At 42.6% G+C, this 23,947-nt stretch overlaps 1 protein-coding gene across 1 annotated transcript in view; it reads right to left on the bottom strand.

The window, feature by feature from the left end:
* Positions 1 to 19,882, bottom strand: part of PDZD2 (PDZ domain containing 2) — a 304,746-nt gene extending 284,864 nt beyond the window's left edge. The window contains exon 1 of the mRNA XM_004385222.3: positions 18,917 to 19,882. Within this exon, the coding sequence (XP_004385279.1) occupies positions 18,917 to 19,392 (476 nt within the window). The 5' untranslated portion in view covers positions 19,393 to 19,882. The remainder of the gene's footprint in view (positions 1 to 18,916) is intronic.
* Between the last annotated feature and the right edge of the window lie 4,065 nt (positions 19,883 to 23,947).

Below are 23,947 nucleotides of genomic sequence, written 5' to 3'. Positions count from 1 at the left end.
TGTTACTAGGTATGTGAGCTCAGGAGCCCACCCACTCCTCCTGTATGGATTCAGCTCAGGTGTCCAGGTAGATAGCCACCAAGTGTGTGGTGTAGGCTCTCACTTACAGTCATAGACAGGCATGGGTGATTGGTGTACACACAGGCATCTGGGCTGCAGCAGAGGGACACCCTCCGAGCAAAGCAGGGGGCTGACGGCCACCCCCGAGTGTCCAGTAGGAAGGTGTGTCCCTGTTCCCTAGAGCACGTAGGTGGGTGGGTTTTGCAGCAGGACCATGAGCGCCTAACGCTGTTGGCTGTAAGGACTGAGGGGCACCTCTTATTCATGGACCCTTCTCGCAGGTGGCTAGGTGGTGTGGGTGGTGCCACCAGTCCTCAGGCCCCCAATGTGGGTAGGTGAAGACCCTGCTTAATGGGCAGAGCAGTGTCAAATGTCAAGAACCTACCACTTCACAGCTGAAACAGTTGAAGTTAGACTTCCGGTATATACCCTGTTGTACTGTGGTAATGAGGGCCTAGGCTGTAGAGATGGGTCCACATAAGTCTATGCAGGTGGAAAGGCACTCAAAGTCCGTGGACCCCTTATGTCTGTGCCTAGGCAAACGAGCTGTGCCTACCCTAGGTTCCTGGCTTAGTGGAGCCAGCAGATTATTTTTTCCCCTGTTTGTTAATTTGTTCACTGTCCGAGGCAGAGAGAATGGCTCCAGGCATGTGACGGATCCTACTTCCAGCCCAGAGGACTCAGCAATTACTGAAGCTGGTCCAGGACCCAGTGCAGAGCTGGGAGGTAAATGGGAGAGAGGTTTTTCCCTAAGGGGGTGTTTTTGATCCGCGCGGTAGGCCGTATGCAATTACTTATCTTTTTCCCCAATCCAAGGCTGCTTCTCACTGGTTCTGTGTGGCTGTGTATACTCTCTGGTGCTGCGTCTCTACCAGTGCAGAACACGCTTCTCCCGAGCACCGCCGCTTGCCTGCCTCACCGCTCACCACAAGCTGCTCAGGCCTGAAGGGGTCAGGCTCTCGCTGGTTCAGGTCTGGCAACTCCTCATTGCTTCCGAACCGTCTCTCCCTCCCCCGCCACTCAGTCAGGTTCCTCACCTCTGCCTTTGATGTTCATGGCTCCAAGATTGCCATATATAATTGAATCACTTGTTTTTTTTTTGGTCTTTGTTGTAAGAGGGTCCACTGGAAGTGTCTCCCCAGACAGGACTTTAGCTGACTTTGGGAGAATCAAGGTTTCAGCCCATTAAGTTCGAAACCTTTTTTTTTAAGGTACATGGTCAGGTCTCAGTGCATCATTAGGTTTTGGGTGTACATTAAGTCTTACAGCACGTGCTGTTCACTGTTTTAGTAGAATGGTGAATGCTAGTTCCAGGCACTTGAAAGGGCCGCCTTTGGGCACCCCAGCTGCTTATATGAACAAGCATTTTTGATGGCTGGCATGTTTTTACTAAAGACAGTTTAGAAAACCAGTGACCACTGTGGGGCTCTTTTGAGCTGAATAAGCTAGTTTTTCTACACTGTAAATTAGAAAAGAAAGGCTCCTGAATTCAGCAACCACAATGGGATGCCTGCTTTTGATTGGTACTCAGAAGCCTCCAAAGGATGTCAGGAAAGCAAAATGGCTTCCATGCAAGATAGTATTTCTAAATTAACTAGACAACAAAAGGAGATGCAATACCAGGTGCCTGCCACCATTCCTCTGCTCCTCTGCTGGATAGTTCCTCTTTGTATTCGTCTCTACCCTCTTATTCCCCTATGAACACCCTCTCCATAGTCTCTTTCTACCCTACCCTCCCCCCGCCAAAAAAAACATTGCCGTTGAGTCAATTCTGACTTATAATGACTCATAGGACAGATTAGAACTGCCCCCTAGGGCTTCCAAGGAGCAGCTGTTGCAGTCGAACTGTCAACCTTTTGGTTAGCGGATGAGCTCTTAACCACTATGCCACCTACTAAAGAACAATTAGAGAAACCAGCTTCTGTTACACTCCTTGAGATGCCATTTAGGCTAAGGTATCTAGAAGAAGCAAATAACCCTCCCTAGGTTACCTTTGTCCCCTGGTCTAAAGCAGAACTTCAAACAATTGTAAAAGACTTCCCTAATCCTTGCAAAGATCCCCAAAAATTCACCCAGGAATTTAGGATTTTAGTAGAAACTTATGAACCTGGCCCATCAGATCTGTATCAGTTAAAAAATATGCTGGTAGGACCAGGGGAAGCTCAAAGGTGGAGGAGAGCAATTGGAAAAATCCAGAAAGATCTTTAACTATAAGACCTAATGTTCCCAGAATAGAATTATTAGACCAAACCAAAGCCCTCATTAAATTACTCATAGACTCTATTCCAAAAGTTTTCCCCAGGAAAACAGACTGGGTAAAAGTTCAAGGCTGTAAGCTAGAGAAAGATGAAAATGTTTATAATTCTAGGGACCACTTGAGCAAAAAACTTTTGCTGAACACTTGGACTTAAATTCAACAGAGCCTGGTGCTGAAACAGCTCTCAACACCACATTTCTAAATGGACTTCACCCTGAATTATCTGAGCTAGTCAAACATCACAGACTGGACAGAGAAGTTGTTCTAAACCCTGCTAGGAATTTTATTTAACTCGGGGAGAAAAAGTTTCAACCTATTCTTAACATCCTTGATAAATGAGCCTGGATCTCCCTGCTACTGGGATGCTGGTTTGGGGTTCGTATCCAAAAACACTATAGGCTGAAGTAATTTGGAATTTCAGTGATCACTTTGGGAAAATGAGTTCCCACCTGTTCTGTCTTTTTTCCTTCCACTTTGGGGAAATGAGCTTCCATTTGTGTTGTCTTTTCTTTCCTCTTTGGGGAACTTTTGTTTGGTGTTCTGGGTTGTCAGAGAGTCTGAGATCCCTTCATCTGAGACTCTGGCAAGTTAGTAAGTTTTATCTAGAACCTGTTTTCTGTTGAATTGGGTTGATCTTACCAAGAATTGCTGTATACATTTTAAGCAACTGAGTTGTTTACGTTATGTGGTATTAAGTAAGCCTAGTCTTTGAGCTCGTCTCACAGATCGGTGAGTTTATGTGGTTTTCTGTCTCATTTTGTTCTGAGATTTTGCCTCTGGTCTAGAAGGCAATGTCTGAGTTTCTATCTTGTATCAGGTTGAAGGCCATGGCTGGTGTTTTTCACGTTGTTGTTGTTAGGTGCCATCAAGTTGGTTCCAACTCATAGTGACCCTATGTACAACAGAACAAAACACTACCTGGTCCTGCACCATCCCCACAATCATTGCTATGTTTGAGCCCATTGTTGCAGCCACTGTGTCAATCCATCTCATTGAGGTTCTTCCTCTTTTTCGCTGACCCTCTACCTTGCCAAGCATGATGCCCTTCTCCAGGGATTGGTCCCTCCTGATAACATGTCCAAAGTACATGAGACAAAGTCTCACCATCCTTGCTTCTAAGGAGCATTCTGCCTGTACTTATTCCAAGACAAGCTTGTTCATTTCTCTGGCAGTGCATGGTATATTCAATATTCTTCACCAACACCATAATTCAAAGAAACCATTTCTTCTTTGGTCTTCCTTATTCATTGTCCAGCTTTTGCATGCAAATGAGGTGACTGAAAATACCACTACTTGAGTCAGGCACATCTTAGTCCTCAAAGTGACATCTTTGCTTTTCAACACCTTAAAGAGGTCTTTTGCAGCAGATTTGCCCAGTGCAATGTGTCGTTTGATTTCTCGGCTGCTGCTTCCATGGGTGTTGATTGTGACTCCAAGTAAAATGAAATCCTTGACAACTTCAATCTTTTCTCCGTTTATCATGATGTTGCTTATTGGTCCAGTTCTGAGTATTTGTTTTTTCTTTATGTTGAGGTGTAATCCATACTGGAGCCCTGGTGGTGCAGTGGTTAAGAGCTCAGCTGCTAACCAAAAAGCCAGCAGTTCGAATCCACCAGCCACTCCTTGGAAACCATATGGAGCAGTTCTACTCTGTCCTACAGGATCACTATAGGGTCACTATGAATCAGAATTGACTCGATGGCAACAGGTTTGGTTTTCGTTTTGGTAATCCATACTGAAGGCTATAGTCTTTGATCTTCATCAGGAAGTGCTTCAGGTCCTCTTCGCTTTCAGCAAGCAAGATTGTGTCATTTGCAGGTCACAAGTTGTTAATGAGTCTTCCTTCAATCCTGATGCTGCGTCCTCCTTCATCTGCTCCAGCTTCTGGGATTATTTGCTCAGTATACAGATTGAACAAGCACGGTGAAAGGATACAACCCTGAGGCACATCTTTCATGATTTTAAACCATGCAGTATCCCCTTGTTCTGTTTGAACGACTGCCTCTTGGTCTATGCACAACTTCCCCACGAGCACAATGAAGTGTTCTGGAATTTCCATTCTTTGCAATGTTATCTATAATTTGTTATGATTCACACAGTTGAATACCTTTGCATAGTCAGTAAGACACAGGTAAGTATCTTTCTGGTATTCTCTGCCTTCATCCAAGATCCATCTGACATCAGCAAAGATATCCTTCATTCCACATCCTCTTCTGAATCCAGCTTGAATTTCTGGCAGTTCCTTGTTGATGGACTGCTACAACTGTTTTTGAATGATCTTCAGTAAAATTTTACTTGTGTGTGATATTAATGATATTGTTAGATAATATCTGCATTCTGTTGGAACACCTTTCTTTGGAATGGGCACAAATCTGGTTCTCTTCCAGTTGGTTGGCCAGGTTGCTGTCTTCCAAATTTCTTGGCATAGACGATGAGCACCTCCAGCAGTGCATCCATTTGTTGAAACATGTCAATTGGTATTCTGTCAATTGTTTTTCGCCAATGCCTTCAATGTAGCTTGGACTTCTACCTTCAATACCATTGGTTCTTGATCATATCATTTCAGGATAAAATGGTTGAACGTTGACCAATTCTTTTTGGTACAGTGACTCTGTGTACTCCCTCCATCTTCTTTTGCCCACAGAATCCTTCAATACTGCAACTCGAGGCTTTAATTTTTCATAGAGCTTTCTAAAATCTCAGTTCTTTTCTCTTCCAAGAAAAACTGCTTCTTGTGCCTGGGCTTTTAGTAACTACTCTGAGAAACTTTAGTACAAATTAGTTCATTGAAAAGTGCATGAACAAAAATGATTAGCTAAGAATTGATGGGTTCATTTACAAAACTGCTAAAGAGCTTTGCTATTAACTGGGTACATAAAAAGTTGTGATAAAAAGAAGGTGACAAGGACTTTCTCCCAGAGCCAACAGAGGGAGAAAGCCTTCTCCTGGAGCTGGCACCCTGGATTCAGATTTCTAGCCTCTTAGATTGTGAAAGAATAAATTTCTTTTTGTTAAGGCCATCTACTTGTGGTATTTCTGTTATAGCAGCACTAGATAACTAAGACAGCATCTGTGCTTTATCTCGGTTGATTCATCATATCATTCCTGCTTTTCCTATGTTTGTGTTATTTTAGGTTTTATGTGTTATTTTGTATGACTTAGTAGGTTATTTTTTGGGTTTGGGAATGCTCACAAATTTTTCCCATATAAATTAATGATAACTGCTTCTTTGCTTTATGCTATTTCAGCTTGTGAAAGGTTTCATAGAAACGCTCTACTTTCAGATAGTGGGGGAAATCTATATAGGCTTAAAATAAGTTCTAAGATCTTTAGGATATTAAATTCAGTTGATAGACATTCATTTTGCTTTTTATGCCACACAGAAAGGATACACATATATTCGGGTCTGCTAATGAGTGTGTTCATTTTTGCCACTTAAAGTGTTACATTATAAAAGAGATGTAACAAAGACAATGTATAAAAAGTTTATTAAAAGAGAATTTATTTGATATGTTCAAAGTTTGATGAGTTAGTTAATTTATGAGCTTTTTAAGAACTGGCTTTCTCACTTTTAAAATAATGAAATTTTCTTTGATAACTGGGTTGAAGAGTTAATTTATTCTTTGTGAAATCTGCCTCGAAGACAAGGGTTTAGCCTCTCATTAGAATAAGATTCCTGAGTCAAAAAACCAATGTGTGTGGCTTTTGACAAAAAAAAAAAAAAAAAAAAAAACCACTAAGGTTTTTTACCTTTAAGATCTTCATTCAAGTACTGTTTATTCAAGTATTCAAGTATTGATTACTCAAGTATTGTTTCTCAGTAGACTGTGATAAACTCCTGACAACTTTGAGACTCCATAAAAAGACAAAAGATTTGTTTCTTTTTTCTTTTAAATGCTAACAAGGTTTATTTAGTATGTTATGAATTACATAAAACGCTTGTGTCAAATCAGGAGAAGTCCTGATACTAAGCAACCAGCACACAATATTATGCCATAATTTTATTATTTCAATTGCTAACTTGATAGTAACTTTCTTTTGAATCTTGCATCATCAAAGCCAATGGTTTCAACTGGGAAATTCATATCATTTACCCATAGAGTTTTTATTATTATTCATATGTTTAGATACCGTGCTGGTTAAGGTTGTGTGTCAACTTGGTTGGGCCATGATTCTCAGTGGTTTGGCAGTTATGATGTAGTTTGGCAGCTATGTAATGATGTAATCACCTCCAAAATGAGATTCAATATAATGTAATCACCTCCATGATGAGATCTGTTATGAGCAGCCAATCAGCTGAAAGGGAGTTTCCTTGGGAGTGTGGCCTGCATCCAATATAGGTGGACTTTCTGGCAAAGCTTGCTGGTTTTTGCTTGCTCTGGATTCTGCAGCTAGCTCCTGTTCATCTCACTTCTGGTTCTTGGGACTTGAGCTAGCAGCTTACCTCCTGATCTTGGGATTCATCAGCCTCTGTAGCCTGTGAGCCAGAGACCAGCCATCTGATCTGCTCATCTTGGGTTCGGCAGCCCCTGCAGTTACATGAATCAGGAGAAGCCTCCAGCCTGACCCACATACTTGGGACTTTCCAGCTTCCACAACCACACTGTGGAACCATTTCCTTGACATAAATCTCTCTCTATTTATATTTATACGCTTCACTGGTTTTGCTTCTCTAGAGAATCTAGCCTAAGACATTTTGTACCAAGAGTGGTTCTACAGAAACAAAATTGTAAGGATGAGTTTTCTAAATTGGTTCTCAAGCCTAGTTAGTCTTAAAGATGTTGACTCTACTTACAGTAGTAAAGAGGTGTCTTAGTTATCTAGTGCTGCTATAACAGAAATACCACAAGTGGATGGCTTTAACAAACAGAAGTTTATTCTCTCACAGTTTAGGAGGCTAGAAGTCCAAATTCAGGGTGTCAGCTCTAGGGGAAGGCTTTCTCTGTCAGTTCTGGGGGAAGGTCCTTGTCATCAATCTTCCCCTGGTCTAGGAGCTTCTCAGAGCAGGTATTCCAGGTCCAAAGGATGCGCTCTGCTCCTGGCACTACTTTCTTGGTGGTATGAGGTCCTGCTGACTCTCTGCTCGCTTTTCTCTTTCATATCTCAAAAGATATTGACTCAAGATACAATCTAATCTTAAAGTTTGAGTCCTGCCTCATTAACATAACTGCCTCTAATCTTGCCTCGTTAATATCATAGAGATAGAATTTACAACACACAGGAAAATCATATCAGATGACAAAATGGTGGACAATCACACAATACTGAGAATCATGGCCTAGCCAAGTTGATACATATTTACGGCAGTCATGATTCAATCCATAACAAGAAGGCACTGCTGATCCATGGCGTAAGGTAGCAATAGAAATATGCAAAATATCACCACCAATAGATCAGGTATTGGTAAGAGGTGAGGCTCTGGGTGATTTCATGTTTGATACCTTTCTACAGTTTTGTCAGAATGAGAAGTATAAGGAAGCTGGTTGGTTGGTCCTACTTTCATTAGACAAAGAGGTGAAAGAAAGAGATGAGCACAGGGCTTCAGAGTCAAAGCTCAAGCACCACATTAATGACCTCAAAGTTTCCACTCGTGCCTTGAAAGAAAGCCTTATCTCTTGTAGTAACAGAGCTGCTATTGCCAAAAACCAAACGCAGAGTCTTATCATAAGAGTGGCTGAATTACAACACCAACTGAATTCTCAACCTGGAATGGTGTCTGAAGTTAAAGTGAGGGCATTGATTGGGAAGAAATGGGATCCAGAAACTTGTGATGGGGACATTTGGGCAGATAACAAGGAAGCTGGGGACACTGAACCCCTAACTTCCGTTGACTCACTACTGCCAACAGAACCAGCCCTCATTCCCATCTGAAGAGAATACTCCATCTTTTTCTGCTACGTCACCTTTCCCAATAAAATCATTAGTCCCTCCACTCCAATCTGATGAGATTAACCTAGCTGTGTCTGAGCAGCCTTTGCCTGAGTCATTGCTTGGAGCATCATCTGAGGCAGATGACTTACAAGACAATGCTGAATGTTCTCAAAACACATCCCCACCACCCATTTTGGCTTCTAGACCTATAACTAGACTTAAGTCCCAGCAAGCTCCAAAAGGTGAAGTACAAAATGTGATTTACTTTTTTGGTAGCTTTTATTTTTTATAACTGATATTTGTGGAAACTTGCTTGCTATGCAAAAAATTATGTATTTTTCAGAAATTAAATCTTTAGATGAGACTGATTTCACACCGTACGCTTGCTCTCTTAGTCCTTGCCAAGTTGTTCCTCTTAATGTGGGCTTTACCCACATGAACCCCTGTCAACAGATCATGAAAGCAGACTGTCTAAGTTATGGCATAGTGAAGAAATCCACTTAACTGGATGGTACCTGGCTGCCACTTATAAGGATGAGCAGTGTCTGGGGCCTTAAAAGCTCAATCAGCAGCCATCCAAAAATTTCCAACAAGAAGTCTATGCAGAAAAAAGCCCTCTTGCTATAATGATCAAGGAATCTCTACAGAGATTCATGATCATAAGGGGCAAATGTGTGGAGTACTCCAAATTGAGGCACCTGGCTAGAACAGAATAGCTAATCCCGGTTTGAATCAAACTCCATATTGTTAACAAGAATCCATTTTGAATCAAAGAAAACAAAAATCCTCACAACTGGAACAATAAGCAACATCATGATAAACGCAGAAAAGATTGAAGTTGGTCAAGGATTTCATTTTACTTGGATCCACAATCAACATCCACAGAAGCAGCAGTCAAGAAATCGAACAACAGACTGCATTGGGCAAATGTGCTACAAAAGACCTCTTTAAAGTGTTGAAAAGCAAAGATGTCACTTTGAGGACCAAGGTGCACCTGACCCAAGCCATGGTGTTTTCAACAGTCTCATATGCATGCAAAAGCTGGACAATGAATAAGGAAGACTGAAGAAGAACTGACGCCTTTGAATGACCGTGTTGGCAAAGAATATTGAATATACCATGGATTGCCAGAAGAATGAACAAATCTGTTGGAAGAAGTACAGCAAGAATGCGCCTTTGAAGCTAAGATGGTGAGACTATGTCTCACATACTTTGTACATGTTATTAGGAGGGACCAATCCCTGAAGAAGGACATGATGCTTGGTAAAGCAGAAGGTAAGCGAAAAAGAAGATCCTCAATGGGATGGGTTGACACAGTGGCTGCAACAATGGTTTCAAGCATAACGATTGTGAGGACGGCACAGGACCAGGCAGTGTTTCGTTCTGTTGTACATAGGGTCGCTATGAGTCAGAACCAATTCAACGGCATCTAACAACAACAACATTTTGAATCAGATGTTAGCTTGACCAAAGCCCCTGCCTCTGCATTCCTAAGAATGTAGCCCGTGACTTCCCTAAAACTTAACGGCTCTTAGCAAGGTGGGGGGAGGTGAGAATGGGGGAAGGGTTTGCTGATGATGAGAAAAATTATGATGTTGGTGGTCTTCTACTCCTCCCCATTTTACTATTAGTCATGCACTATCATGCGTTTACCCTCCCCATCAGACCATATAAAAGACTCACCTCTCCCTCAGAAGGTGGGAGCACTTAGTAGATTCCTCTCTGCCCCGTGTTTCCCCAATTTGTGAATCATATTACCCTCAATAAATCTCTCTGCCTTTAGTTTAAGAGTTGAGCATTCTTACTCTTAGACAGTCTTCAGTCACATCAGTCATAAAAGACAATAGCATGACTTGTCTTATCAGACTGGCTTCTTGTCTACTTGTGGGGAACTAAGGGCACTCGTCTACTTGTGTGTGAGGAGGGGATACTATGGGGGGACCCCAGTGGGGCACCTTCCAGGGGCAGCATGAGAACACTAGTCGCAGAGAAGAGGGAGATGGCACCTGAGTCACCTTCTGCTGCGAGATGGCTCAGATGTCGCCATTGTAGAGAAAGCTCTGAAGGCAGAAAATAACATCCTAACAGCACAGTTGTCAAACACCCCCAGCCTAATGAATAATAAACCTGACTAAAACTCCCAGCACTTTCTCTCACTGTGCTCAACTTCAACCACAAGATGGCAGGCAACAGCCCTCAGATCCTCCACAACCTTGTCAATAGCACTCTAAAGAGCTGAGAAAGCAAGCTCTCCCTGTCCACGCCAATGGTCATCAACTATTCCTTATGAAGCTGCATAGTTTTGCTAAATTCTTGTTGAGAAGGAAGGTTCTAGATGTAGTCATTTAGAGAATATGTAGAAAAAACTCATTTTCCATTTGTTGTTACTTTACTGTGGTCATTAGTTGCCCTCAAGTTGATTGGGGATCATGGCGACCCCTTGTGTGTCAGAGTAGAACTGCTCCATAGGATGTTCATGGTTGTGATCTTTTGGAAGCAGATCACCAGGCCTGTCTTCTGAAATGCCTCTGGGTGGGTTCGAACTGTCAACCTTTCGGCTTGTAGTCGAGCACTTAACTCTTTTCCTAATTTCCTTGTTTACTGTTGGTAGTGTTGAAGAAAAAGTACTAGAATTTGAGTTGGAGGCCCTGAATTGTAGTCCTCACTGTCTTCTAACAAGATACTAGACTCCAGAAAGCCATCTCCCGGAGCTTCAGTTTCCTTCTTGGTACAATGAGAAAATGGGACTCGGATGAACTCTGGGGAATGTTCCAGAAACCAAGTCATGAAATGATTGCGGGGGAAGTGGGCTGAAAAGAATGAAGTGTGGCACAAACTTAAGGTCTGGTAACGCTTCATTTCCATGACATCCTTGGGGAATGGGCTGTTCCACATGATGAGTTTTCCAGATAATTGAATTTTAAATGCCGGAACTTGTTTTCCTTTTAACCTTCTGTAATGGAAATCTTTCTAACGTGTATTACACGCTTCTCTGACTTCTTAAACAGCAAACTAAATAGAATTTAACCTTTCCTTAATGTCTCTAGGTCATCCTGATGACCACCTCTTACTATATATATTGTAGTAGGGTGCCTTTGGGCATATTCAGGTGAGCAGGAGCCACATGCTAACTGGCCCCAGAGACCTATGACAAAGCTATAATTGGCAATTCCACCTCTCCTACATCACTACCTGCAGTCATGTCTCCAAGTAACACCTTCTAGCAGTCTCTTGACACTCTTGTTTGAAATCTGCTATAACCTAGAGAGAACTCAAGGTTGCCATGGGTAACCAGAGTATAAGCTTGTAACAACCCTAAATTTAATTTTACACATAATTTAAAGGCAGCGGGTACTGCACTGAAGGTTACTTCTGGCCAGACCTAATATTTAGCTAGTTAGTACAATATGTAATATGTCAAGTCTGGCCCCCATTCATGGCAACCCCATGCACAACAGAATGAAATGCTGCCCAGCCCTGTGCTATCCCCATAAATGGTTGCAGATCAGACATTGTTATCGACAGGGTTTTCACTGACTGATTTTTGGAATTAGATCACCAGGCCTTTCTTCCTAATCTTTCTTAGTCTAGAAGCTCCACCAAAACCTGTTCAGATCATAGCAACACGCAAGCCTCTACTAACAGATGGCTGATGGCTGTGCATGAGGTGCACTGGCCGGGAACTGAACCTGGATCTCCGTCATGGAAGGCAAGAATTCTGCCCCTGAACCACCAATGCCCTAGGTTAACATGCTTGGCTGCTAACCAAAAGGTTGGAGGTTCGAGTCCACCCAGAGGCACCTCGGAAGAAAGGCCTAGTGATCTACTTCCAAAAACTCAGCCATTGAAAACTCTATGGAGTACAGTTCTACTCTGACACACATGGGGTCAACAAGAGTTGGAATCAGCTGGACGGCAACTGGTACTGGCAATACTTTTGTACCAGCTGGCAAATTGCCCTGAGCCCTCCAGTGCCCTCTTCTCAGCCCAGCACCCTGGCCTCTCCTGGATCTGCACAGACTTCCCACATTTCAGTAACTCAAACATGCCACTGCCCAGTGTACACCAGGACCCTGCTTCAGCATATGCCTTTCCGAGTGGCTGGTGCCTATGCCATTCAGGTTGCTCAATATTTTGAAAATCACCTTGTCTTCTAGGCTGAAGACTATTCCTCGTCTTTCCTGCTGAGTGAACTGCCCAAGTTTGGGGCTCTTCTCTTTCCCTCAAACTCAAAGGCCTTTTCCCAGTCGCCTGCTGTGCCCAAGTTGCTTGAGGCAGTCCAGGTGGGGTGTTAAAAGCTGCCTTTTATTGAACATCTACCATGTGCCAGAAGCTGTATTCGATACCTTAAATAAATCATCTGATCTCATCTACTAAACCACCCTATTAGGGAAATAACATCAACCTTCTCTGACTGAGGTAACTTGCCCACAGTCACAGGGCCAATAAGTTGGTCTAGAAGCCAGTTCTATCTCATGCCAAGGTCTATGTTCTTTGCACTGTTTTCTGCTCACATTTATTCATTTATAGAAATGTCCAGTCAAGGTTCATGACCTGAAAGAAAATACCTTTTAAGTGAAATATGGCCCTTTTAGTTTTCAGAAAAGGCTAATTGTTTTTATTTTGGTGTATGTGTGTGTGTGTGTGTTTAATTAATTCCACATTTTGTTACCAATCTGGAACAATCTGTCCTCAGGGAATAGATCTGATTTACTTATAGAAAGCTAGTGGAGCGAGTGACTGGGGTTACAAACTATTCCTTGTAGAAACCACGGTAATCTAAAAAATATCCCCAGTTCTCTGTACACCAAAGGGAAGTTAACAGAACATTCCAGAAAATCCCATGTTCCCCAGAGTGGGTATGGTGGAGCTTGCAAACAAAACACTTTTTGTTCCATGTGCTACCAGCTATGCCTGCAAGATGAGACCCATGACATCAAGCACAACCAATATCCCTTCCCATTCTAGAAGGTTCTCTAGAAGCTGATACCAGGACAATGCTGTTATCACTCAAGAGGATGAAAGGATCCCAGAGCTACTTGGAGAGCCTAGAAGCAAACTGCAGACCCCAGGGGTACCAGCCAGTGAGAAGGCAGGAGTGGCATCTACAATTTTAGGGCAGTCACAGGTTTTGCTTCCAAACTAGGTCTGGGTTGCAGAAAGGCTATCAAACCCGTGGCTATGAATTTTCTGTTCTTTCCCCGGGGATGAGCCTTCAAAACCGACCTAAACTAATTTTTGAAATAAGCAAACCATGACTTCATCCACATTTTGCACCTGCTCCTCCCACGCTTAACACACACGTGATTTTTCATAGTATCCTTTCCCAAAAATATTCACAGTGCTCTAAAGTTTCCAGACTAACTCTTGTCAGAGAGGATATCATCTAAAAATTGACTCACCATAAGGTGACAGGGCCAAAATATCGCCAACTCACTCCTGCCCAAAAAAAAAAAAAAAAAAAAAAAAAACGAAACCCATTGCCGTTGAGTCATCAGCAAAGGTAGTTTTAAATTTAAAATCAAACTAAAGAGAGGGAGCAGAATGGATTGCCCAAAAGAATGTCTCATGATATTGTAATTGCAAGCATTAGTGTGGATGATTTACCATGTTGGTGGCATGGGTGGAAAGTCGGTGTGTCAGCCCCTGAAATCCACTGCTCACAAATAAGGGGGGACATGCAATCATCAACTGAGGGGGCTGCTTGCTGAGGGGTGAGGAAGTATATTGGGATTTCTACAGAATCTTGAATCCTACTCATCACTTTTCAGGACAAAATCTACATAGGTGGGTGGAAAAATTTAAGGTTGGAGGAAGTTGTTCATTAAAAACAGCAGAAAGGAATGTTTTGAGAATATTCAGGACACTTCAAACTACCTAATACCTAGATCTCAAGGTGCTTCTAGTCCTAAAGCTCTGGCTAGATATGTATGCCAAGGGGATTCTGTATTAAAATTAGGTTTCCTTTGATAACATGAGGAGCGGATTCTGCTTTGTCAGTTTGGGAGAGTGGAATCCTCAGAGTTTGTTCTAATCATTTTCTTCCCTGGTATCTGCAAACATACTGAGGAGGAGTTTTATCAAGATATAAACCAGTCATGAAATTAAGCACCAAACTACGTGACCAGGACCAAAGTACATCTCCAGGGCAAACTTTGAGGTTGTATAGTATGGTGGTTAGGAACACAGACCGTGGAGCCAGATAAACCCAGGTTCGAATCTGATTCCGCCACTTACTTAGGTGACCTTGGGCAAGTTACATGGTCTCCCTGGACCAAGCTTCCTCATGTAAAGCTGTCATTTCTAGAGTTCTGTTTGGTATTAAATGAGATAGTGAATAACAGAATGTCCACTATGACAGAAACTGCTCAATAAATGGTACTTTTTATAATTACTCAAGAGAACCTTGAGAAAACAAGTAGTCTCCTTCTCTTCTTTCTTGTTAGTTTCCTGGTTTATGGGGGCAATAGGAGCCCAGGACCACCAGGTCCTCATTAAAAACAAAAACAAAAACAAAACCTGTTGCCACTGAATCGATTCTGACTCACTGCAACCCCATGTGTTATAGAGTAGAACTGCTCCATAGGGTTTTCTTGGCTATAATCTTTACAGACACAGATCGCCAGGCCTTTCTTCCATGGTGTTGCTGGCTGCATTCAAACCACTAACCTTTAGGTTAGCAGTCCAAGTGCAAACCATTTGTGCCACCCAGGGAACTTTTCATGCTCTCTTGAAGACCAAGTTGCAGATCTTGGCCACTCACTTCCCCCAACTCAATATCTCAGTGGCTTCAGGGTATACCTTTCCTCACCTGGCCCTTGGTCAACCATCACCCACACTGACTGCACCATAACAGAAGGGAATTTCAGAGCCACAATTATTTACTACTTAAAAAGTTATGTTTAGAACATTTACTTCCTCAGCTGTGGAAAATGTCCAGAAGCCCAGTTACAAGAATATTTTGATCCCACAGGCCTGTTCTTGACCTTTTCTCCTATTTCCATTCCTCAAGCTCCTGAGCTTCACTATTTCAGCCCAAATACCAATTGACCACACCTGTCCAAATACTTCCTTCTGACTACACAGAAGTGGAACAGTCCAAATTATGATATATAATCTTATAACACTACCTCAAATCTTTTTTGAAAGAATCAAAAAAGAAAGACATTAATACATGTATAAATGAATGAATGAATGAATGAAATAAAAGCAAAAAAAATTAAGATACATTTCTCCTAATAAACATTCCAATATACATTACTTTATATATACTATTATTAATACTAAATAGATATCTGCCTAATCCATTTATTATTAGTAGTCTTAGTCATTTGAAACCATTTAAGTGAATCTGTTTCACTTAGAACAATGCATTCTAAAACGCATGATAGATTGATATTTTATGACAGATATATTTAACATTCAACCTTTTTCCCTATGTCAATAGTCTATATCCTTCTTTCCATAAACAAATAGTAAAATTATTTCAACTAATAATAATAAAAAAAAAAAGAAGTGGAGCGATGTACCAGATCAGGCACCCAGCTGAGAGCCAGAAGAGGGAGCCTGAGCCTCAGCTCTGCCCATTGTCACCGTGACATCATGAAAAACCACTTCACCTTTATGCGTTTCTGCAAAAGAGGGATAATAATGCTAGCCCACAAGTGTCAGATGAAATGTTTCATAGATTCACTCCTAATATTTTAGCATAGGCAGCTGCGGCTAACCTCCCTCCCACCTCCACTCTGCTATCCCGATGCACTTACCCAAGGTCTCAGAGTTAGTTGGTGCAAGACCTCCAACAAGAACCTGGAATTCTGGACTTGGTCCCCTGCTTCTTCCATTGCACCATATTTGCCCCTTTCCTTGGAGCTTCCATTAAAGAGTCTAGTTCTGTGTTCTACCTTCTCTCCTGTCTCTGAGCCCATCATCTTTCTGTCTTTCTGACTTCTTTCTTTGCAGAACTGTGCATCATCCTCTCACTCCCTTCAGCAAGTGAATCAAAACCATCAAGGAACCCTTCCCGGGTAGATAGAAAGCCATTTCATGCCAGGGTCTGATACACTTTCAGAGCCTGGGACAGAAACTTTTCCTCCTAAAGATTCCACAGCCCTAAGCAGCAGCCCTGGTAGTGAAGTTGTTAAGAGCTCAGGCTGCTAACCAAAAGGCTGGCAGTTCGAATCCACCAGCTGCTCCTTGGAAACCCTATGAGGCAGTTCTACTCTGTCCTATAGGGTCGCTATGAACTGGAATCCATTCAACAGCACACAACAACAAGCAGGATAAAGGGGGATCTTCTTGAACTGATACGAGAAAATCTTTCCAGCATGAGCAGTTCTAAAGACTCCAGCAAATTCCAGGATAAGAAATTCCCAGTTTTGCAAAACATTTCCATATATAATAGTAATTATAATGCTAATATTCATTGAGCACAATTTACTAGACATAGTGCTAAGCCTTTTAATGCATTATTTCATCATTTATTTCTCACAATAATTGAATGAAAATAGGTAATATTATCATTCCCATTTCACAGATGGGAAACTTGAGGCTAAGAGGGATAATTTTCCCAAGGTCACCCACCTGGTAAGCGAGGGAAACTGGAGAGGCAGCCTCAGCCATCTGGCTCCAGAGCCAGAGCCTCTGACCACTGTGCTCTCCTGCTGGACACCCCCTCCCTGCTCCTCCTTCTACTTCTCCATCCAGAGCTTCTTCAAATCAGACACATGCAAACTGTGGGAGCTCTCAGAGGTGGCTTTGAGAGGGTGTGCCCTCCTTCAAACCCCAAGGACCCAGCCCCCAGGGACTAGAGTCATCTTCTCAATTCCATGTAGCATGTTGAGCTCTGTGGTGATCAATCCTGCTGTTTTTCCGAGAACAATCTCTATTCGCAAATAAAAGCATTTCTCTGCAGCATTCCTCCTTGAAAACTGGCAGCCTCTTCCAATAACCACCAATCAGGCACCCAGCCATTAACCAAGAGCATCTCCTCAGTCAAAGAGGCAACCAAAAGGAAATACTAATGAGAATGTCTACTAACTACCCACCTGTGCCAGCCAGCGTGTATTACATCCTTTCCATGCCCTGGCTCATTAAAACACTATACGTGCTTGACTGCTTATCCTGGTACCTCCAGGTCCACTCTACACCCTTCTCCACCTGCACTCTGCCTGAGGAGGCTGACGCAAATGGGCATCAATGGACTCCCTTGCCGCCTGGCCTCTGGCTGGTTTCTGCTGATGGAAGCTCTAGCAGGAGACTGGAGGGAAGGAGAAGATTAAGGTATTTTTTCTCTGGCTCTCTCCCTCTACAGTCCCCTTGGGCTAGGTGTTTCCCTTACTTAAAGGTCACCCCATTTCTAAAGGTTGCCTTCTTACCATGATTCTCTCCTTCTGGGACACAGGAACCCTTCTCACAGGAGTCCTTGAAAGCTTGCCAGAATTTATGGATCTCAGAATATCCTGAAACTTCTCTTAGTTCTAGTTTCTTTCATACATACACATCATTAAAACCCTAGTGTGCAGTAAAGGTTAACTCAGTAGGTTTGGGCATTCAAATCCTGTATTTTCCAAAGAAAGGACTGGCCCTTGACCAGCTTCTGGGAAATAACCTCTAAACCCTTGGAATATCCTGCCTGATAAGAGTGTCTTCGTATACTTGGGGGCCTTGGACAACACCAGTTTATGCTAACAATGTGATTTATGGTGAGGGCTGTGAGCCATGCTGTATTAGTTTGACCTCTGGAGGGGATGGAAACTGAGTAACTGAGGTCAGCCACATGGGCACTCTGTGCCTATGCTACTGACGCCAATAAAAACCCTGGACACAAGGCTCAGGTGAGCTTCCCTTGTTGGCAACACTCTACATGTTTTCATACATCATTGCTGAGTGAATTAAGTGCTGTCTGTACAAATCCACTGGGAAAGAACAACTGGAAGCTCGTGCCTAGTCTCTCTTGGACACCACCTATGTCATTTTATCTTGGCTGATTTTAATCTGTATCCTTCCACTGTGATAAACTGTAACCATGAGTATGACAGTTTTCTGAGTTTTATGAGTCCTTCTAGCAAATCACTGAACCTTAGGGTGGTCTTGAGGACTTCTGACTCACCTGGAAAACATCAAAATCTTTCTGTCATAACTTACTACCATAGTAGTAGTCATAGACAGAAAACAGAAATACATATGTTCAAGAACATTCAGTAAACATTCAGATGAGATCCAAGAGGATAGCCCAGGATGGGGAAACTGGGAGGTTTTAAAGATATTTTAATCATTTCAAGGGACTTTTAAACTGTGGGTCTGGGAGCCCCGTGGTTGCTGGGACTAAGATGATACGGGATAGACAGATGGGAACACATCCAGGACCCAACCTTTGGGGCTCTGATTGGAGGTGGAATACTAGGTTGAATGGAAAAGAGGGTCTAATTAAATGTGATATTTCTCATCCACTTGTGTTATACAGATTACTTTTCCTTGTACCCCAAGTTTCAGAGAAAAAGAAAATATTCTAAGTCTGAGTCTTCCAAGATAGAATGAAGCAAAAGAGAAAAAATAAATACCAAGATGTTTAAACAGTGTGTTTTCTTTTCATAGAATAAATGCCATCAGCTTCATACCACAGTAGGACTCACTTGCCTCTGCAGATGCATACCAGATTATCAGACACAGTGAGCCCTAGGTTCACATGTCCAGCCCCCCATGCCAGCTGGCGCTCCTCCCACTCACCTGGCCCCGCTGACATCAACTCCGACCATCAGCTGCCCATTCAGGGAGAGGATCTCATCTCGCAGTCGGACCTTCCCACTCTTCCCTGCGGGGCTGTTCTTCCTCAGCTCTGTCACCCAGATGCAGCCCACATCCAGCACGGGACCCTGGTGGGTTTTCCTCTTCTTGCCCCCTCTGCGCTTCTCACCATAGTCCCCGAAGACAGGGATGTTCCCAAAACTAAGGCCCACAGTCTCTGTGTCTCCCAGCTCCTTGGTGAGGTACACAGTACAGATCTCCATTTCCGGGAGCGTGAGGTCAGGCGGGACGGTACTCTCATCCACAGCAAAGTTCAGCTGGATGTACTCCTGCAGCTTCTGGATGGCCGCCTGGCAGAGCCGCTGCTCCGGCCCGGCCTCACCCTCCCGCAGGCTGTTCTGCAGCCACTGGCAGAGGAGGGGCAGGTGCAGCACGGCATTGTCCTGGGTGATGGGCATGGTGCTCACTCTCGGCCACCAACATCATGAGAGAGCCTGCTCCTGGGGGCCAGGCCCCATGGGGCCCCATGTCCCTTGGGAACCCTGACTGTCATCAGCTTGGCCTATATTCATGTTAAGGCTGGCAGATGAGCTCAGGAGATGCCTACTGGGGACTGGGCTGTTTGCCTTGGCAGGAGGAGGACAGGACACAATTAGAACAACAGTGGAACAATTACTGTAGAGTGCTCAACGAGAGAAGGAAGGAAATGTCTGACAAGTTCTTGCTTGGTCCACTGAACAGCAGGGCCCATGCAAATGACATGGAAATGGGGTATTCCTCCAAGAGGGACAGCGTGTCCTCCCCGGGCTCATTCACACCTGAAAGGAAAAGGAAGAAACAAAACATTCCAGTCACTACAATGAGCTTCTGACACACACACAGCCTTCTCTATTACAGAAGGATGATGTTGGCTTTTCAAATACCGAGCTTGTGCCAGGAACCCAATGCTTCTCTCCAGTCCCCAGTGTGGCTCCCTCTATCCTGTACACATACACACACACACGTGCGTGCGTGCACGCGCGCACACACACGCACACACACCCCTCCCTCAGACAGAAGCTTCTGGAATGCTGATGTTCTCCAGGAAGCTTCTCTGATCAGTAAGGAAATGAGGAGACTTCTGCCAGGACAACTCTCTTACATAGACCAACAAACTCATGTACAATAAGGAGGCTGTGTGACAAGACCCCTTGAGAGGTTATAGAAGGGTTCTCGGCAAATTTAAAAGCGTATATGCCTAGGAAGCTAAAAAAATTTTGTCCATTTGCCTTGAACAGCCCTACTGCACACACAGGAGGGACCTCCATTCCAGAGCTCCAGACAATGCTACAAAGAAAAAGAAAGAGCCAATCAACACCACAGAGATTCCGGCTCTGCCCCAGGATACTACCAGTCCACAGAACTGCCACCACTTCCAGCATGTAGATTCAGAGGGAATATTCTGCCTTTGCATCCCACAGCTACCTTTAGTCTCCTTTTTTCATTTTCCTCCTGTAAACCGTTAAAAGTGGCATATTTCAGGCTAGCCCAAATGTCATCTCCTGGGTGAGAAGACTTTGCCCTTCCTTTGCTTGCTTTTTTCTTAAATATATATATTTTAAATTATGGTAAAATATATGCAACATAAAAACTAGCGTTTTATCCATTTTTAAATTGTACAATTCAGTGCCATTAATTACATTCACATTATTGTGCAACCATCATCACTACCGATTTCCAAAACTTTTTCATCACCCCAACAGAAACTCTGTGCTCATTAGGCCATAACTCCCCATCTCCCCCTCCCCCAGTCGCTAGTAACCTTTAACCAACTTTCTGTCTCTATGCATTTGCCTATTCTAGATATTTCATGTAAGTGAGATCATATAATATTTGTCTTTTTGTGTCTGGCTTATTTCACTTAGCATAATGTTTTCAAGGTTCATTCATGTTGTGGCATGTATTAAGACTTCATTCCTTTTTATAGCTGAATAATTGTATGGCTATACCACATTTTGTTTACCCACCCATAGCTGATGGACACTTGGGTTGCTTCGACCTTTTGGTTATTGTGAACAGTGGTACAATGAACACCGGCGTCCATGAATCTCTTTGCTGGCTCTCTAACACATTGCCCACAGCCCTGCTTCTATTCCACTAGGTAGAACACTAGTTGCAGGAGGTGTGTCTCCCCTACTAGGGCTGGCATTGACTGGTCTTGTCCTCTCTGAATTCTGCACTGTGCCTTGCACATAATAGGTCCCCAGTGAAAGGGTAACTGAATTCCAATGCCAGTTCTCCTTCTCCATCAAAGAAAAATTTTACCTCCAACCTATGTAAACCCAGAAAAATGATTCCTTTCGGAGCTTCACTTTCTCCCAGAGGAAGTCAATATAAACCACAGAGTCTAAGATGGAAAATGTTCCCCAGGATTCTTGGGAAGTGATTTAACAAGGAATAATAATAAACAAGAGAGGTGTCAGAAGCCCTGTCAATAATAAATGACCTTATTACTCAGTAACCATAAAGGAATTTCCAATATAGTGAGCTCTGAGTTTCCAAAAAACTTAAGTGCCAGTTATTAGTTGGCTCCAAATAAATTGAAAGCTGAGCAAGTATCATCTACATAGTCACCTGCCTATGAAAAAGAAATCCAAAATCAAAGAAAAAATAATCCATATATGTACAAAGATTGAGTGTCTCTTGTGGCCAAAATAAGTAACACCTCTCACTGAAAAATAACTTCACACACAGACATATTAAAATCTTATGAATAAAGCAAAACAACTAGCCTAGCAACTTTATGAGTCTCCATTTCTTCATCTAAAATGAGAAAGTTAAGCTCTCCTCAAACACAATGACAGTGTCTCATTCATCAATACATTATTCCCTACTATGGGACAGGGCCTGTCACACTGTGGACTCTTGATTAAGAGAAAAAAATTTCAGATCCTTTAAATTAAAATTTTAATGGTCTGTGCTTCAAGGTGTCAGTCACAGATGACATGGTTCTGTTGTTGTTGGGTGCCGTCAAGTCACTTAAAACTCACAGTGACCCTATAGGACAGAATAGAACTGCCCCATAGGGTTTTCTAGGCTGTAATCTTTCCAGGAGCAGACTGCCAGGTCTTTTCTCCTGTGGAGCCACTGGGTGGGTTTGAACCACAGACCTTTCTGGTTAGCAGCTGAGCATTTAACTGTTGTACCACCAGGGCTCCTTGAGATGATTCTAGACATATGAATATAGAGTAAATATCTTGGGCAAGTCTGACTGAAGAAAACTGAACTTAAGTGTAATAAAGAATCTTATTTTTCCAGGTGTCAATTTGTATTCATTCATTCAACAAACATTTATTGAATATCTATTATGAACCAGGCCTTGAACTTGGCACTGGGACTATAACTGTCAATAAGTTATAGTCCTTGCCCTGAAGGAATTCATAGCCTAGTGGAGAGATGCATAAATGAATGGAAATTAGAGTGTAATAAGTCTATGACAACCCTGTTAACTGCCTCTACCTGCCAGAATTGACAGAGCTACATTCCTGGCAGCCATGGTTATAGAAAAAAACCCACCCCAGCCCCTGCCAATTGGTCCAGAGCTTTGCATCTCATCCAAGTTGGGACATGCAGAGTTCTTCCCCTAACAACTGAGAACCAGACTCAGAGAGAAAGCATTAGTCTCTAATGCGTGGCAGAAACTAGAACTTTTGATCACACGGTCTCTGAAAGGCAAGATTCTAGCTGCTGTGTGGACTGAGTAGCAAAGAAAGTCAACCTGACAAGGAATAAAAATAAAGTTGATCAGTAAACGGGCAGAGGTGCAAGACTGGAGAGAGAGAACTCCCTGGACTCCCCATAGCAGGCCTGTTCTTAGCTCTTTCCATGGATAGGGCTGCATTGCTACCTCTCCCCATCCCCAATCTGAAAGACTGTATCAATCCTTACAATAAATTACACTTTAAAAACTTAACTACTTAGAAAAGAAAAAGGTAAATCAAAACAGAACTTTACCATGAACAACTGCCCCATTTTCCATGAGATCAGAAGAACTGGATGGTGCCTGGCTACCTTTACTGAACATTTTGATCAAAGATTCTATAGATGAATCCTGATCAAAAGGTGGAAAAAACAGAACAGAATTACAAATTCTCATGGAATCCAGACTTTCTGGATCCAGGGAGGCTAGATGAACCCCCAAACTAATGCCCTGAGATAATTTTTAAACCTTAAACCAAAAATATCCCCTGAAATCTTCTTAAAACCAAACAACAGTTTAGCTTAACTAGTAAAGAATGTTGGTCTTGAGCATTTTGCGCTCTTTTAAGATCCATCTATATGGGATCAAACTGAAAACACCAACAGGAAAGATTGGACAGGAGCCTTAGGAGGCAGTGAGTTATGTTAATGCAGGAGGAACAGCTCAGAAAAGGAGGGTGAGAATGGTTGCACAACTCGAAGAATGTAATCAATGTCACTGAATTGTACATATAGAAATTATTGAATTGGTGTATGTCCTGCTGTGTATATTCTCAACAACACAAATGAATTATTTTTAAAAAAAACAAAAATTTTAATCACAATTAACACTACTTTGATTTGTTTTCTGCTACTTGTGACTCAAAAGTTGTTAATACATTGGAGGTGAGCGAAGTTGATTGGTTGTCCATCTGTAGGAAAATACAGTTATAGCCAAGGTGAGGGGGTCACAAGATATCAGCATGGCTACTGGGAGTCCACCTCACTGACCCTGAATGTGGTGGGGACTGGGGAGCAGTTTTCAGAAAAGGAGAAATTGTTGCAAAGTGCTCAGACACCTCCAAAGACATCTAGTCTTATTCTCAGGTGTTCGTGGGCTACATAACCTATCAATTCCATACTTATAACTACAAGAACTTCACAGTAATCCTTCAACTCCCTATTCTATCTACTCATTTTCCTGAAATTTTATATAAATAGAGAAGTAGAGGCATTCCCACCTACTCCAATGATTTGAGATAACTCAGGGCATATGAAAAGATACACAATTTTGCA

Source organism: Trichechus manatus, unplaced genomic scaffold (assembly GCF_000243295.1).
Source record: "Trichechus manatus latirostris isolate Lorelei unplaced genomic scaffold, TriManLat1.0 scaffold00135, whole genome shotgun sequence".
Taxonomy (NCBI): domain Eukaryota; kingdom Metazoa; phylum Chordata; class Mammalia; order Sirenia; family Trichechidae; genus Trichechus; species Trichechus manatus.
Note: the sequence above shows the minus strand (reverse complement) of the source record. Positions and strands in the feature narration are given on the sequence as shown.